The following is a 12,147-nucleotide window of genomic DNA, read 5'->3' on the forward strand; positions in this document are numbered from 1 at the left end:
ACATAAAGACAAAAAGTCTGTTTTAATCAGAATTAAAACTATATGCTGGGCACCAAGGATGAGTTGGCAATGATGAATTGAAGACAGAAAAACTGATGGATATTGTACATTCTCACTTTATTTTAACCACATTTAACTCTATTCACTTAAGAAGTTTGGGGTAAAGATTGGTAAGGAGACAAGGAAAAAGAGAAGGAAGAAGAGGAGGAAAAGATGGAGAAAGTGTGAGACGGAAAAGAAAAAGATGAAGAGTTATTGAAGGAGCAGGAGAGGAGGGAGAGAGGGAGAGAAAGAGAGGAGGGAAGATTCTATTTCTCAAAAGTGTGGAGGTAATAAACTATCCACTCGCCATCCCAATTCCAACCAACCACTTCTGCCATCTCTTTGGATATAAAGTTCTGGTAACAATGCAAGATAATAAAAACCTGGACCTACATCTAGGCAAATGTATTATATTGTCTTCCCTGTTGATAAATAGTTCATAATGGTTTTAATAGCAGTGCACGGGAGTGGGGAATAAGAACTATATCAAAACACATCTGGGACACAGAGTTTCTGGGTTTTATTCCTCTATCTGGTACTAGTAAGCTATATAACTCTAGGTACAATTACCTATATGACTCTAAGTTTCAGTCTCCTTATTGCTAAAATTACAGTGTTGGCCAACATCAGGTGAAAAATACTAGAGTCATTTTCTCTTACTCGAGCTTCTGTTTAAATAAATATAGCATGAAACCTGAGAGTCATATGCCTGTTAGGATTTTTTAAATAGCAATTAACAGAACACGTGACTAAAAGTATCCTAAACAAAAGTGATTATCATCCGACATCACAAGAAATCTGTAGGTTTCGGAAGAGGTTAATTCAGTGGTACCATGTGACATGATCAAAAATATACATGTTTTCAATCTTTTACTATGCTATCTGTAGCTTGACAATCATAAGTTGCCTCATGGTTCCACAATAGATGCAACAGTTCCAGCAATCACACGTAGACATAATAATGATCAGCAACAGAGTAGTAGTCCACTATGAACCTTTATTACATTAAATATGAAAATGTTTCCTAGAAGTTTCTGATCAGTTTTACTTCATGTTCCATTGCTCAGGGCCTAGTCACATGCTCATGAATAAAACTATCATGCAATGGTTGCAGAAGTTATGGTAAAATGGAGCATTATTCTCAAATAAAAAGGGAGATTGATCAGCATGGAAAAATTCACAAGTGTGGAGTATGTAAAAACAGTGTCTGTGATGAAATCGACTTTTATCATGGATAGCAAGTGATTACACCTATGGGTGAATTTGGGACATTGTTACTTAGTAAGTAGTTGCTAAGGAGACTTGCCATTTAAAAGATTTGGATAACTCAATTTAATCAAATGACTGAAAAGTTAAACATTCTAACATTTTAAAATTCTATACTTAATAGAGGTGAAATGTGCAATTATTGATCAGCCTGTTCACATAAATCATGAAAAACTAGCTACATAGAAAGGAATTACTTCTAAACTATGAACTTGAACAGTAGCACAGAAACTAAAAAGGAATATCCTACCAAGGATAAATGGTGATCTCCTGAGATCTTTCAGGGACATTTTGATCCTGTATTTAGTCTTGGAGAGGAAAAAAAATTATATACATATATACATATGTATAGTAGGCTCTATACATGCAGATACATAAAGAACCCTTAGGGAGTTGATGAAGCCCTTCAAGAAACTAATTAACTTACAGATATGAATGTAAATGCCTAAATTTCAGAAACAGCAAACATATCATGCAAAATTTGGTTCCTTTAGTCTGCCTTTTTTTTTTTTTAAAGATTCCATTCTCTTTAATGGATATTTATTTATTTTTGGTTGCACTTTGGTTTCACTTATTTTATTTATTATCTTTGTTATTTGATCATCATTTATTTTATTATTTGTTATATTAATTTTATATTATTTTGTTATTTTTAATTATTTTTATTTGCTATTTTTATTATATTAATTTATTATTTTTGTTTCATTTTGGTTTTATGTATTTTTGGTTGTGGCATGCAGGCTTCTCATTTTGGGGGCTTTTTGTTGTGGTGCTCACTCTATTCTTGCCGGCTTCTGTAGTTGACGTGCTCGGATCTCAGTTGCCCTGCAACAGATAGAATCTTCCCAGACCAGGAATCAAACCTGAGCCACATCCCTGCGTTAGCAGGCATTTTCTTATTCATTGTACCACCAGAGAAGTCCGTTAGTCTGCCTCTTAAGGATCCCAGTAAACCCTGAGCAGCCCTAGCTTACTGAAGGGTATAGAAGGAAGACCAGAGCTAGAGTTCGTTTTCCAAACGGTTGTATCCTTAAAGCACATTGCTCCTGCTCATTCACTTCAGTCGTGTCCAACTCTTTTGCGAACCTGTGGACTGTTTTCCACCAGGCTCCTCTGTCCATGGGATTCTCCAGGCAAGAATACTGGAGTGGGCTGCCATGCCCGCCTCCAGGGTATCTTCCTGACCCAGCGATCAAACCCGAGGCTCCTGCATTGCAAGTGGATTCTTTACCACTGAGCCACCAGGGAAGCCCTTAAAAGCATAGTAGCAAAGTAGAAACATAGATCAAAGAGCAAAAATCTCTGTAGTATTTCCCCTGAACCAAATATGTATTCATTTTTTGATTCTTTAAACTGTAAACAAATTACCAGTGAGGAAACTTTTAAAATGCAGGCTTCAGAGAAGGAGATATAAAAGAGATGATGACTTGGGTCATGTAATTGAACTCTATCATCATGGTCAGAGATGAACAGACAATATAATCCCAACTCTTGACAATGAGACAGTATAGCCCACAACTTCCCAGTAACCCACTTATGTTTGTCTTCTTTCTGCTCTTTGAAGTCAGGACATATTTCAATATATTAAGAATGAAGAAGAAAAAGTAGATATAATTTATTAACAGTTGCTATAGGCTTGCCATCAGGCCTTTGTAAACTACGTAGAAAAAAATTTTTTCTGAAATCAGTGTAACTAGACTTCTTACTTAGAAGTCATCTGTGAAAATAAAAAATCCAATTACAAATCCTCATTTTTTTCAAACAGTACAATAGGAATAAATGTCATGATATCATGTGATTTTGTTTAATTTGACACAAGTGATTATGGCTTGGCCTAGGGATTAATGTGCTAATGTGGAACTGAGAAAAATTGGGTTCTAATTCTGGATATATCTTGTGCTCTTATAGAAACAGTCACTCATTCAAGTTCTCTTTCTTCCACCTGTGAAATAAAGATAACACTTGACATGACCTTCCTTGCACAAGTGTGATAGGATTAACAAGGTGATGACTGTAGAGAACCGAACACAAATCATTTGAAGAGGGCTGAGTTTTTTCTCTTATGTCACTTTTTGCTTTGCAGAAATGGCAGCATTATAGTCATATTTGACCTTCTCTTTGTCCAGTGGGTGTCAGATAAAAATATAAAAGAAGAACTGATTCAAGGCATTGAAGCAAATAAATCCAGCCAACTGGTTACTTTCCACATTGACTTGAACAGCATTGATATCACAGGTATCTGTGAACCTTATTTGATACTTTGAATCAATAAGCCATGAAATTAAAATTCTATGTACCAAAGGAGCAGTGGGATCACCCTGGACTTTTAGGAACCTGTCTTATTGCTTGAGTAGCACATTTACATAAGGATAGTGAAATATGGAGAAAACATGTTAGGAAAAAAAATGCCAGTGAGCAAATCTTTGTAAAGTATCAAATGCCAAAGAAGTTCTGAAAATATTGGCATGCATAAATGTTTGTGGGTCTAATCACACTTTTGGCATTGGCCAAGCACAGCACTGATTTTCCAGGAACCCTCCATCTGAAAGTGACATATTACTTTCTGATAGCCAAATTGTTGTTGTTTAGTCACTAAATTGTGTCTGACTCTTGCAACACCAAGGATTGACTGTAGCCCACCCAGTTCCTCTGTCTGTGGAATTTTCCAGGCAAGAGTATTGGAGCAGGTTGCCGTTTCCTTCTTTAGGATATCTTCCCGGACCAGGATTTGAATCTGAGTCTCTTGAACCTCCTACATTGGCAGGTGGATTCTTTCCCACTTCACCACCTGGGAAGCCTCTAGAATACTTAATCTACCTCTAAATAGCTGTGTTATTTAAGGCAATTTACCAGAATTTTCTCTGTGTTTGTTATCTCATCTGTAAAATGGGAATAGTAAAGATACTGTGTAGTAGGATTGGTTTCAGGGGTAAATGTGTTGATAGAAAAATCACTTGTTCTAGCTAATAATAGTTAGTAGCATTTTTCAGCTCATTTGAATTAGACAAAAATCCAAAATAGTCTCTGCTCCAGCTGGTGTGCCAGAGGGGACCAAACCATCAGTAGAGGAAGCGCTTAAGAAGTTGAGTTGCCTTCTCACTGAACAGGCACAGCAGGATAAAGCAGCAAGCTGAATAAAAGTAAACTGTGCTTGATGAGCCCTTTCTGTAAAGAAAAGCAGCTAGAGGTCTGCAATTTTGTATCTACTATTACAAAATCAAAAAAACAAAGCACACATGTCTTTATATATTTGCCTAAGAGCAAACAGATACTGACAGGCTGAAGTAAAACTATTTGAATTGGCAGTAGGCTACTTAGAGTGTGCATTTATTCCAGTTGAAGTGGATATTTATATATTGATGAGCTTTCTAACATCTAAAAATTTCTGAATTCAAAAACATTTAGCTGAAGGTTTACAGAGAAGAGATTGTGGATACAGATGGGCCTGGTATTTCGTTTTAATATTTATTTGCATCATGTCAATTTTCAAATTTGTTACATTTTAAAATTGGTTAATAATCTCACAAACATCTTAGATTTTTATACAGTAAACTCAAGCCAAACACAATGAAAAATTAAGATATTATCTGCTTTAAGAAAAAATCTTATAAAATTGATTTAATCTTCTTCATTAATAATCTACCACATATTTATGAAACTGTTACAGGTCTTTTACAAAGAAGACAATGCAGTAATGAAGAAATAATGTAATAAACCATCTAGTTAGTAGAAGAAGACCTACCTCTTAGCCCACTTACTATAAATATTGTTTTGAATAAAAACAAATTCATTAGATCAGGGCTTCTCAGAAGATATACTTCGGTTCCCTCTATTTTTAACATAGCTGTCATTGTGTCTTTAAAAATATTAAATATGTTAAATCATGAAGAAAATCGCTATTTTTATCTTTTAAGTGAAAATCACTTTATGCTTAAACAGTTCTTAGTTCTCAATAGATATTATCATGTGCCAGATTATTTTGTCATCCATTTGTTTTGATTCTAGGTCCCACAAGGTTGGGGGTGTTAGATTATCTCTCTTAAATATAAATTATTCTATGTAACTTTGATGAATCAGTAGATATCCTTCTAAAATGGGTAAAATAAATGAAACATTCTGTATATGTAAATTTTATAGAGGCACTATATAAAGATTCTGAAAATTCATTGGATGTATCATAATTAAATAGTAATTAAATAAATAGGAACATTCAGGGTAAGAAAGGATGAAATGGAAACTCTAGATCAGATGCCCTTTAATAACTATTTGAACTGCACTCGATGTTTTGTAATACTCTAAGCACTATATTCAAACCAACTTTATTCCAGCCTCTTTGGAGAATTTCTCTACAATAAGTCCTGCAACAACATCAGGTCAGTACTTAGTGACATTTTAAAATATATAACTTGGTGACCATAAAACTTTATGACATTAAGCAAGGATTCTATTTTTTTCTCGTGGCTCTTTCTAAATGAGGTATTTAGTCTTCATTTAAAAATGTAAAAAGTATACATTTGACCTGGAATAATGTAGTTCATAATATCCAGGATTCATAATGCTTAGGTATATATGCAAGGATATGCATTTCAAATTGCAATCATCCTTTCATATTTTAAACTCTATATACATATGTATGCATATATGATGTGTGTGAATATGTGTGTGTGTGCTTGTGTGTGTGTGTGTGTGTGATCTCAAAATATGACTCTGATTATGCAGCCTTGGAAATGAAACCCCGACATTGCTAAGGTCACTATGAATGAGGAAAAGGAGTTTTAAAGATAATGAAATGATAACTTTCAAAATGTATTATACTGTTTGGAAAGGACAGTCTAAAGTTTAATATTAACTTTGTTCTATTCCAGCATTTTCTTCACTCTCTCTTTCTAACTACAATTGGTCACTACTGCTCATAAAATTGAGGACTTCACTTTGTCTTATCAAGATCATACTGATTATCAAAAGAGAGCTTTGAGAAATTATCATTTTAAAATTAACCTGAGTTACCATAAAATGTAAAATCATTTTGTTGTAGAAATCTTATTCAAATCGAAGTCAAAAGATCTGAACACTAATCCTGTCTCTGCCAACCATCAGAATCACTGAGCATTTCACCTTCTGAAAATCTGTTTCCCACAAATTGTGAATAATAAAATTTTCTAAAAATGTTAGAAGTCATCCCAAACATCAAATTCATAGACAAGTGATTTTTAAAGTATACATTGTTATGAAACTATAACCATATTACTTTTGATATCAGTTGTAATCATGAATGTTTTTGTAATATTTTAAAAAATCTATTTGAAGTATTTACTACTAGGTATTATATTTTACAAACATTATCTCATTTAACTCTCAGAATAATTTTGTAGAGAGGTAATACTTTTTCTACTTAAAAATACATAAATAATAAAGAAAGTGCCTAGAGTCACACAGTTTAAATTTATCAAAGTCAGGAATTAAAAGTAATTCTCTGGACTCCAAGGCCAATAGTTTAAGCGTATCTCAAGTTCCTATTTCAAATAGCATCAGATTAATCTAGAACATTCATGTCTACAGCGATTATGAAATAAGTGAATTCTTATGTTAATTAATTATTGAAAAAATCTATTTTCCTTAAAAAAATGAACACATCTAAAAACCTCTGTTTACAACTCTAAAAATCAATAAAAAACATAAAAGATTTGTTTTTTAGATCCAGATGCAAATGATATATCAAGTTAATGACCATTAATAATTCATAGTAATTTAAAAAACTCTCACATAAAATATCAAACAGGAGGAATTCCTAATAACTGGTTTTAAAATGTAATTTTTATTTATGTTATTTATTTTTACAGAAAAGCTAACAACCAGCATTCCTTTGGCAACTCCAGGTCAGTTTTATTTTTTTGGGGAGGGTTTTTTTTTTTTTTTTTTGATTTTTTTTTTTTTTTTATTAGTTGGAGGCTAATTACTTCACAACATTTCAGTGGGTTTTGTCATACATTGATATGAATCAGCCATAGATTTACACGTATTCCCCATCCCGATCCCCCCTCCCACCTCCCTCTCCACCCGATTCCTCTGGGTCTTCCCAGTGTACCAGGCCCGAGCACTTGTCTCATGCATCCCACCTGGGCTGGTGATCTGTTTCACCATAGATAATATACATGCTGTTCTTTTGAAACATCCCACCCTCACCCTCTCCCACAGAGTTCAAAAGTCTGTTCTGTATTTCTGTGTCTCTTTTTCTGTTTTGCATATAGGGTTATCGTTACCATCTTTCTAATAATAATAATATAATTTCTCTTGTTTTTTAAAAAGTTTTTGTTATGTTTCATTTTGGACTTCTGAGAATTATCTGATAAACAGCAATTAACCTTTATTATAGATAAGAAAAATAAAGCATGAAAGTTTATATTTAGCCTAAGTTTTTACCAAAAGGCAACAACATATTTCAAGTTAATTAATGCCTGTATTATCTAATCTTACTCCAGTCCTCCATCTATTAGAATCATGTTTATTATCTTTTGCTAAGCGTGCCAAGAGTAGGATCAAAATGTTTTCCAGAAAGGATATAGGTTTCATCAGGTGTGAGGGACATCTTTTCTCTAATTATTCTCTCTGAATACAATTGGCACATACTTGCTCTCTCCTTTTAACATGGTATGGTTGCCAAATTGGTACCAAAGTTGCCTTGGATTCATTCAATTTTTCCTTAAGTGACTGCTTTATACCAACACATGGTATGTATCTGTTTTTAAATTTTTGTTGGAGTACAGTGCTTTAAATGTTGTGTTAATTTCCACTGTACAACAAAGTGATTCACTTATACATATACATATATACCCTTTTTTTAGATTTCCTTCCTATTTAGGTCACCACAGAACAATGACTAGGTGACTAGAGTGTTGAGTAGAACAACAGTTCCCTGTGTTATTCGGTAGGTTCCCACTTGTTATCTTCTTTATACATAATAGTGTATCTATTTCAATCCCAATCTCCCAATTCATCCTACCCACATTCTGCTCTCAGTTTGTTAAGTTTATCAACAAACTTAAGCCTGTTCTCTACACCTGTGTCTCTGTTTCTGCTTTGCCAATACATCCATCTGTACCATTTTTCTAGATTTCACAAGTAAGCAATCTTGTATAATATTTGTTTTCCTCTTCCTGATTTACTTCATTCTGTATGACAATCTCTAGGTCTGTCCAAGTTTCTGCCAATGGCCCTATTTCATTCCTTTTAATGGTTGAGCAATATCCCATCACATATGGGTACCACATCCTCTTTATCCCTTCCTCTGTTGATGTACATTTAGGTTGCTTCCATGTCCTGGCTATTGTAAACAGTGCTGCAGTGAGTACTGGGTGCATGCATCTTTTTGAATTATAGTTTTCTTTGGGCATACCCAGGAGTGGGATTGCTGGGTCATGTGGTAGCTCCATTTTCAGTTTTTTGCAGAACCTCTATTCTGTTCTCTGGAGTGGCTGTACCAGTTTACAATCCCACCAACAGTGTAAGAGAGTCCCCTTTTCTCCATACCCTCTCCAGTATTTGTTGTTTGTAGAATTTTTGATGATGGCCATTCTGACCAGTATGAGGAGATGCTTCATTATAGTTTTGCTTTGCATTTCTCTAGTAATTAGTGATGTTGAGCACTTTTTCATGTGCTTTTTAGCCATCTGTATGTCTTCTTTGGGAAAATGTCTATTTAGGTCTTCCACCCATTTTTTGACTGAGTTGTTCTTTTGATATTGAGCTACATGAGCTGTTTGCATATTGTGGAGATGAATCCCTTGTCAGTTCCTTTGTTTGCAAATATTTTCTACTATTCTGAGGGTTGTCTTTTCTTTTTGTTTCCTTTTAAGTTTAATCAGGTTCCATCATTTATTTTTATTTTCCTTACCCTTAGGAGGTGGGTCAAAAAATATCTTGTTTGGATTTATGTCAAAGAGTATTCTGCCTATGTTTTCCCCTAAGAGTTTTATAGTGTCTGGTCTTACATTTAGGTCTTTGCTCCACTTTGAGTTTATTTTTAAGTTTTGCATATGGTTGGTATGTGTCTTTAATGTTATAATTTTTCCAGATTCTTAATAATTGTCTACTTTGCCTTTGTCTATCTGCTAGTTAACCAAAGTGTCTTCTCTAGTCCTAACTTAATCTTCATGTTAAACAGTCTGAATGTGTACCTAATCTCTTTAGGTAAACTCCATGCAGGTAATATTGTATAACTCTTCAGATCCTACAATAATACTCCTATTTTCATATTATTAGAATTTATATCAAATATTATGTAATACAAGGAAAGAACGTTTGTGAAATTATAAGTGGTCTCTGGGTAAGACTTAGAAATTCCTTGATAAAACAGTAGGTGTGAAGCTTGAAAAGCAGAGTGATATGTGAATGATGTATCAAAATACTTTATGAAACAAATCATCCCACCTCTGAACCCATAGAGGGCTCTTATGGTATGACAAGCCTGCCTGCGGTTGTATTTTGATGTTGTCCAGAGAGCAGCACAACACGATGAAAAATAGAACTGTTCTTCAGCCCACTGTCCCTTATGCAATGCAGAAAACTATTTACAGCATTTAAAATAACCTTTCAACACACTCTCAAAAAGTGATTTTAGGATGGATAATGACCAATTCATTTAAGCTAAAATTAAACTAAATAACTTTAATATATTTTAAGAAACATTTCTATAACTTTAAAGGTCAGTAACAAATACCAAAGTTAGTGCTGTGTTTTCTATTTACCTGTTTATTGATTCACTGAGTGATTCATAAAACCCACAGTTACGGAGGCCCTCTTAGATGTATAAAGTGCCCTAAGAGAAATATGTGGAAAGACTTAGAAGGAAAAAAAAAAATGTTAGGGCAAAAAATCTTTGGACTTAAAACAAATTTTCCTTCTTACCCTCTTGAAGACAAGCTCACCAAAAATATGAAAAGTGACTGAACAATATGCCCAGTTTCTTGCAAGACTTTGGTCCTATCCAAAATGCCCGTAAGGCCTCTGCCCACACCAAAATGGTCCTTGATCATTTGGTCCAGTCCAAAATTATTTGGAGGGCTTCCCTGGTGGTGCAGAGGTTAAGAATCTGCCTGCCAATGCAGGGGGCATGGGTTCAATCCCTGGTCCAGGATGATTCCACATGCTGCAAGGCAACTACGCCCATGCATCACAACTCCTGAGCCCATTTGCCCTAGAGCCCACTTGCTCTACAACAAGAGAAGCCACCACACTGCAAGTATAGAGACTCTTACCGCTCACCGCAACTAGAGAAGGCCCACATGCAACAGCAAACACCCAGCTCAGCCAAAATAAATTAAAACTAAACAACAACAAAACCCAAATCATTTGAATGGAACAGATATGCTTTTGGACACTTTTTGTTGTTATTTAATCCCTCAACTGAGTCTGACTCTTTTGTGACCTCTTTTATTGTAGTCCGCCAAGGATCCTCTGTCCATGGATGCTTTAGATAGGAGCAAATTTTAAGGACCTTTTGGAATGGATCAAGTGATTTAAGAACCAAATGTATTATGGACTAGAATATCAGTACATATATTTCTATCTTTCACATTTTACATGAGTATTTGATAATCATAATGAAAACCAAAAAGTAACGTACAATTTTCAAACACCGAAAGTGTGTAGGTGAATCCACCTTAAGTATTTCCACCAATTACTGTCACATAATGTTTGGTAAGCCACCTAATCTTCTTGAACTTTGTATTTATTATCTGAAAGACAAAGATTTAAATATATGTCTTAAAGAGCAGTCATGAAGAAAGGAAATAATACAGATACCAATTCATGACTGGCATAAAGGAGGGACACAACCAAAAAAAAACCAAGTTGTATACTTTTTAAAAAAGATCTTTCAAAAACTAGAGTAAGATTAAAACAAGATTGTTGTATTCAGTAGTGCCCGTTTTAATCTGATCATTTCTTTGGCCCCCAAAAACTCTATTTCCAAAGCTTTCCTGTTATTGGAGACCATATTGATTACCTTACTCAATCCTGATGAATTCTCATAATGTAAGTAGGTGGTAAAATATCACATTCCTTCTTTTACTGGATCCATGAGTCCCCAGTCACCATTCATTCCTATTCATTCCTCTCATACAGCAAGATACTATAGATTTATAGAGGGGAACGAGGCAATTAAACTTGAAAACCACAGTTTCCAAGCAGTAATTTATTATGAATATGACTTTCAGGGATGTTAAGTTTATTCTCATTTTATATGCCTGGAAGACAGAGTTTGAGAAAAATCAACAAATGCATGCACCATATACCTGGTGTTAGTACTATTATAAATTCTGCCAAAGAGAATTTTTATTTGATAGTGGGTACAAAGTCCATGAGGATTATGTTCTATTGTTCAACTGCCTTTGTTGCCAATTACCGTAAAGTTTTACTAACCCATTTGGAACAGTAAAGGGAGAGATGGGAACTAAGGTTGCATTACACCAATTGATTTCTAGCTGTTACAGTGTGCCCAAGAGGGGTTCTTTTGTGCAATTGTTCATATGCTTGAACGGTTTCTAGAATACAGCTTGTTCTAGTCTTTTGTTGCTTACTGGGCAGGCAATGATTGCAGAAAAACAAAATTCACTATCATGGACTTTCTCAGTCTCAACAAAATGCAATTTTCTATAGTTCCACCATGTGGAGGGGTTTGAGGATGGAAGGAAAAGAACTGGGTAATTTAGTGAAGAATGTGAAATTGGTTCAAGAGAATTTAAGACAGAATTATACTCTTCAATTGAATTGATTTTCCCAGGACTCACACACAGGCACTGCTACCAACACCAAATGTCTTTTGACTTCAAGTATTTGTTT

At 34.5% G+C, this 12,147-nt stretch overlaps 1 protein-coding gene across 2 annotated transcripts in view; it reads left to right on the top strand.

The window, feature by feature from the left end:
• TMPRSS15 (transmembrane serine protease 15) overlaps positions 1-12,147 on the top strand; it is a 139,735-nt gene that overhangs the window by 7,983 nt on the left and 119,605 nt on the right. Inside the window, exons 4-6 of one of the 2 annotated variants that reach the window (XM_043449057.1) lie at positions 3,392-3,543; positions 5,637-5,681; positions 7,149-7,184. In XM_043449057.1, coding sequence (XP_043304992.1) covers positions 3,392-3,543; positions 5,637-5,681; positions 7,149-7,184 — 233 coding nt within the window. The remainder of the gene's footprint in view (positions 1-3,391; positions 3,544-5,636; positions 5,682-7,148; positions 7,185-12,147) is intronic. The other variant, XM_043449059.1, reaches the window with a different exon arrangement.

Source organism: Cervus canadensis, chromosome 27 (genome assembly GCF_019320065.1).
Source record: "Cervus canadensis isolate Bull #8, Minnesota chromosome 27, ASM1932006v1, whole genome shotgun sequence".
Taxonomy (NCBI): Eukaryota; Metazoa; Chordata; class Mammalia; order Artiodactyla; family Cervidae; genus Cervus; species Cervus canadensis.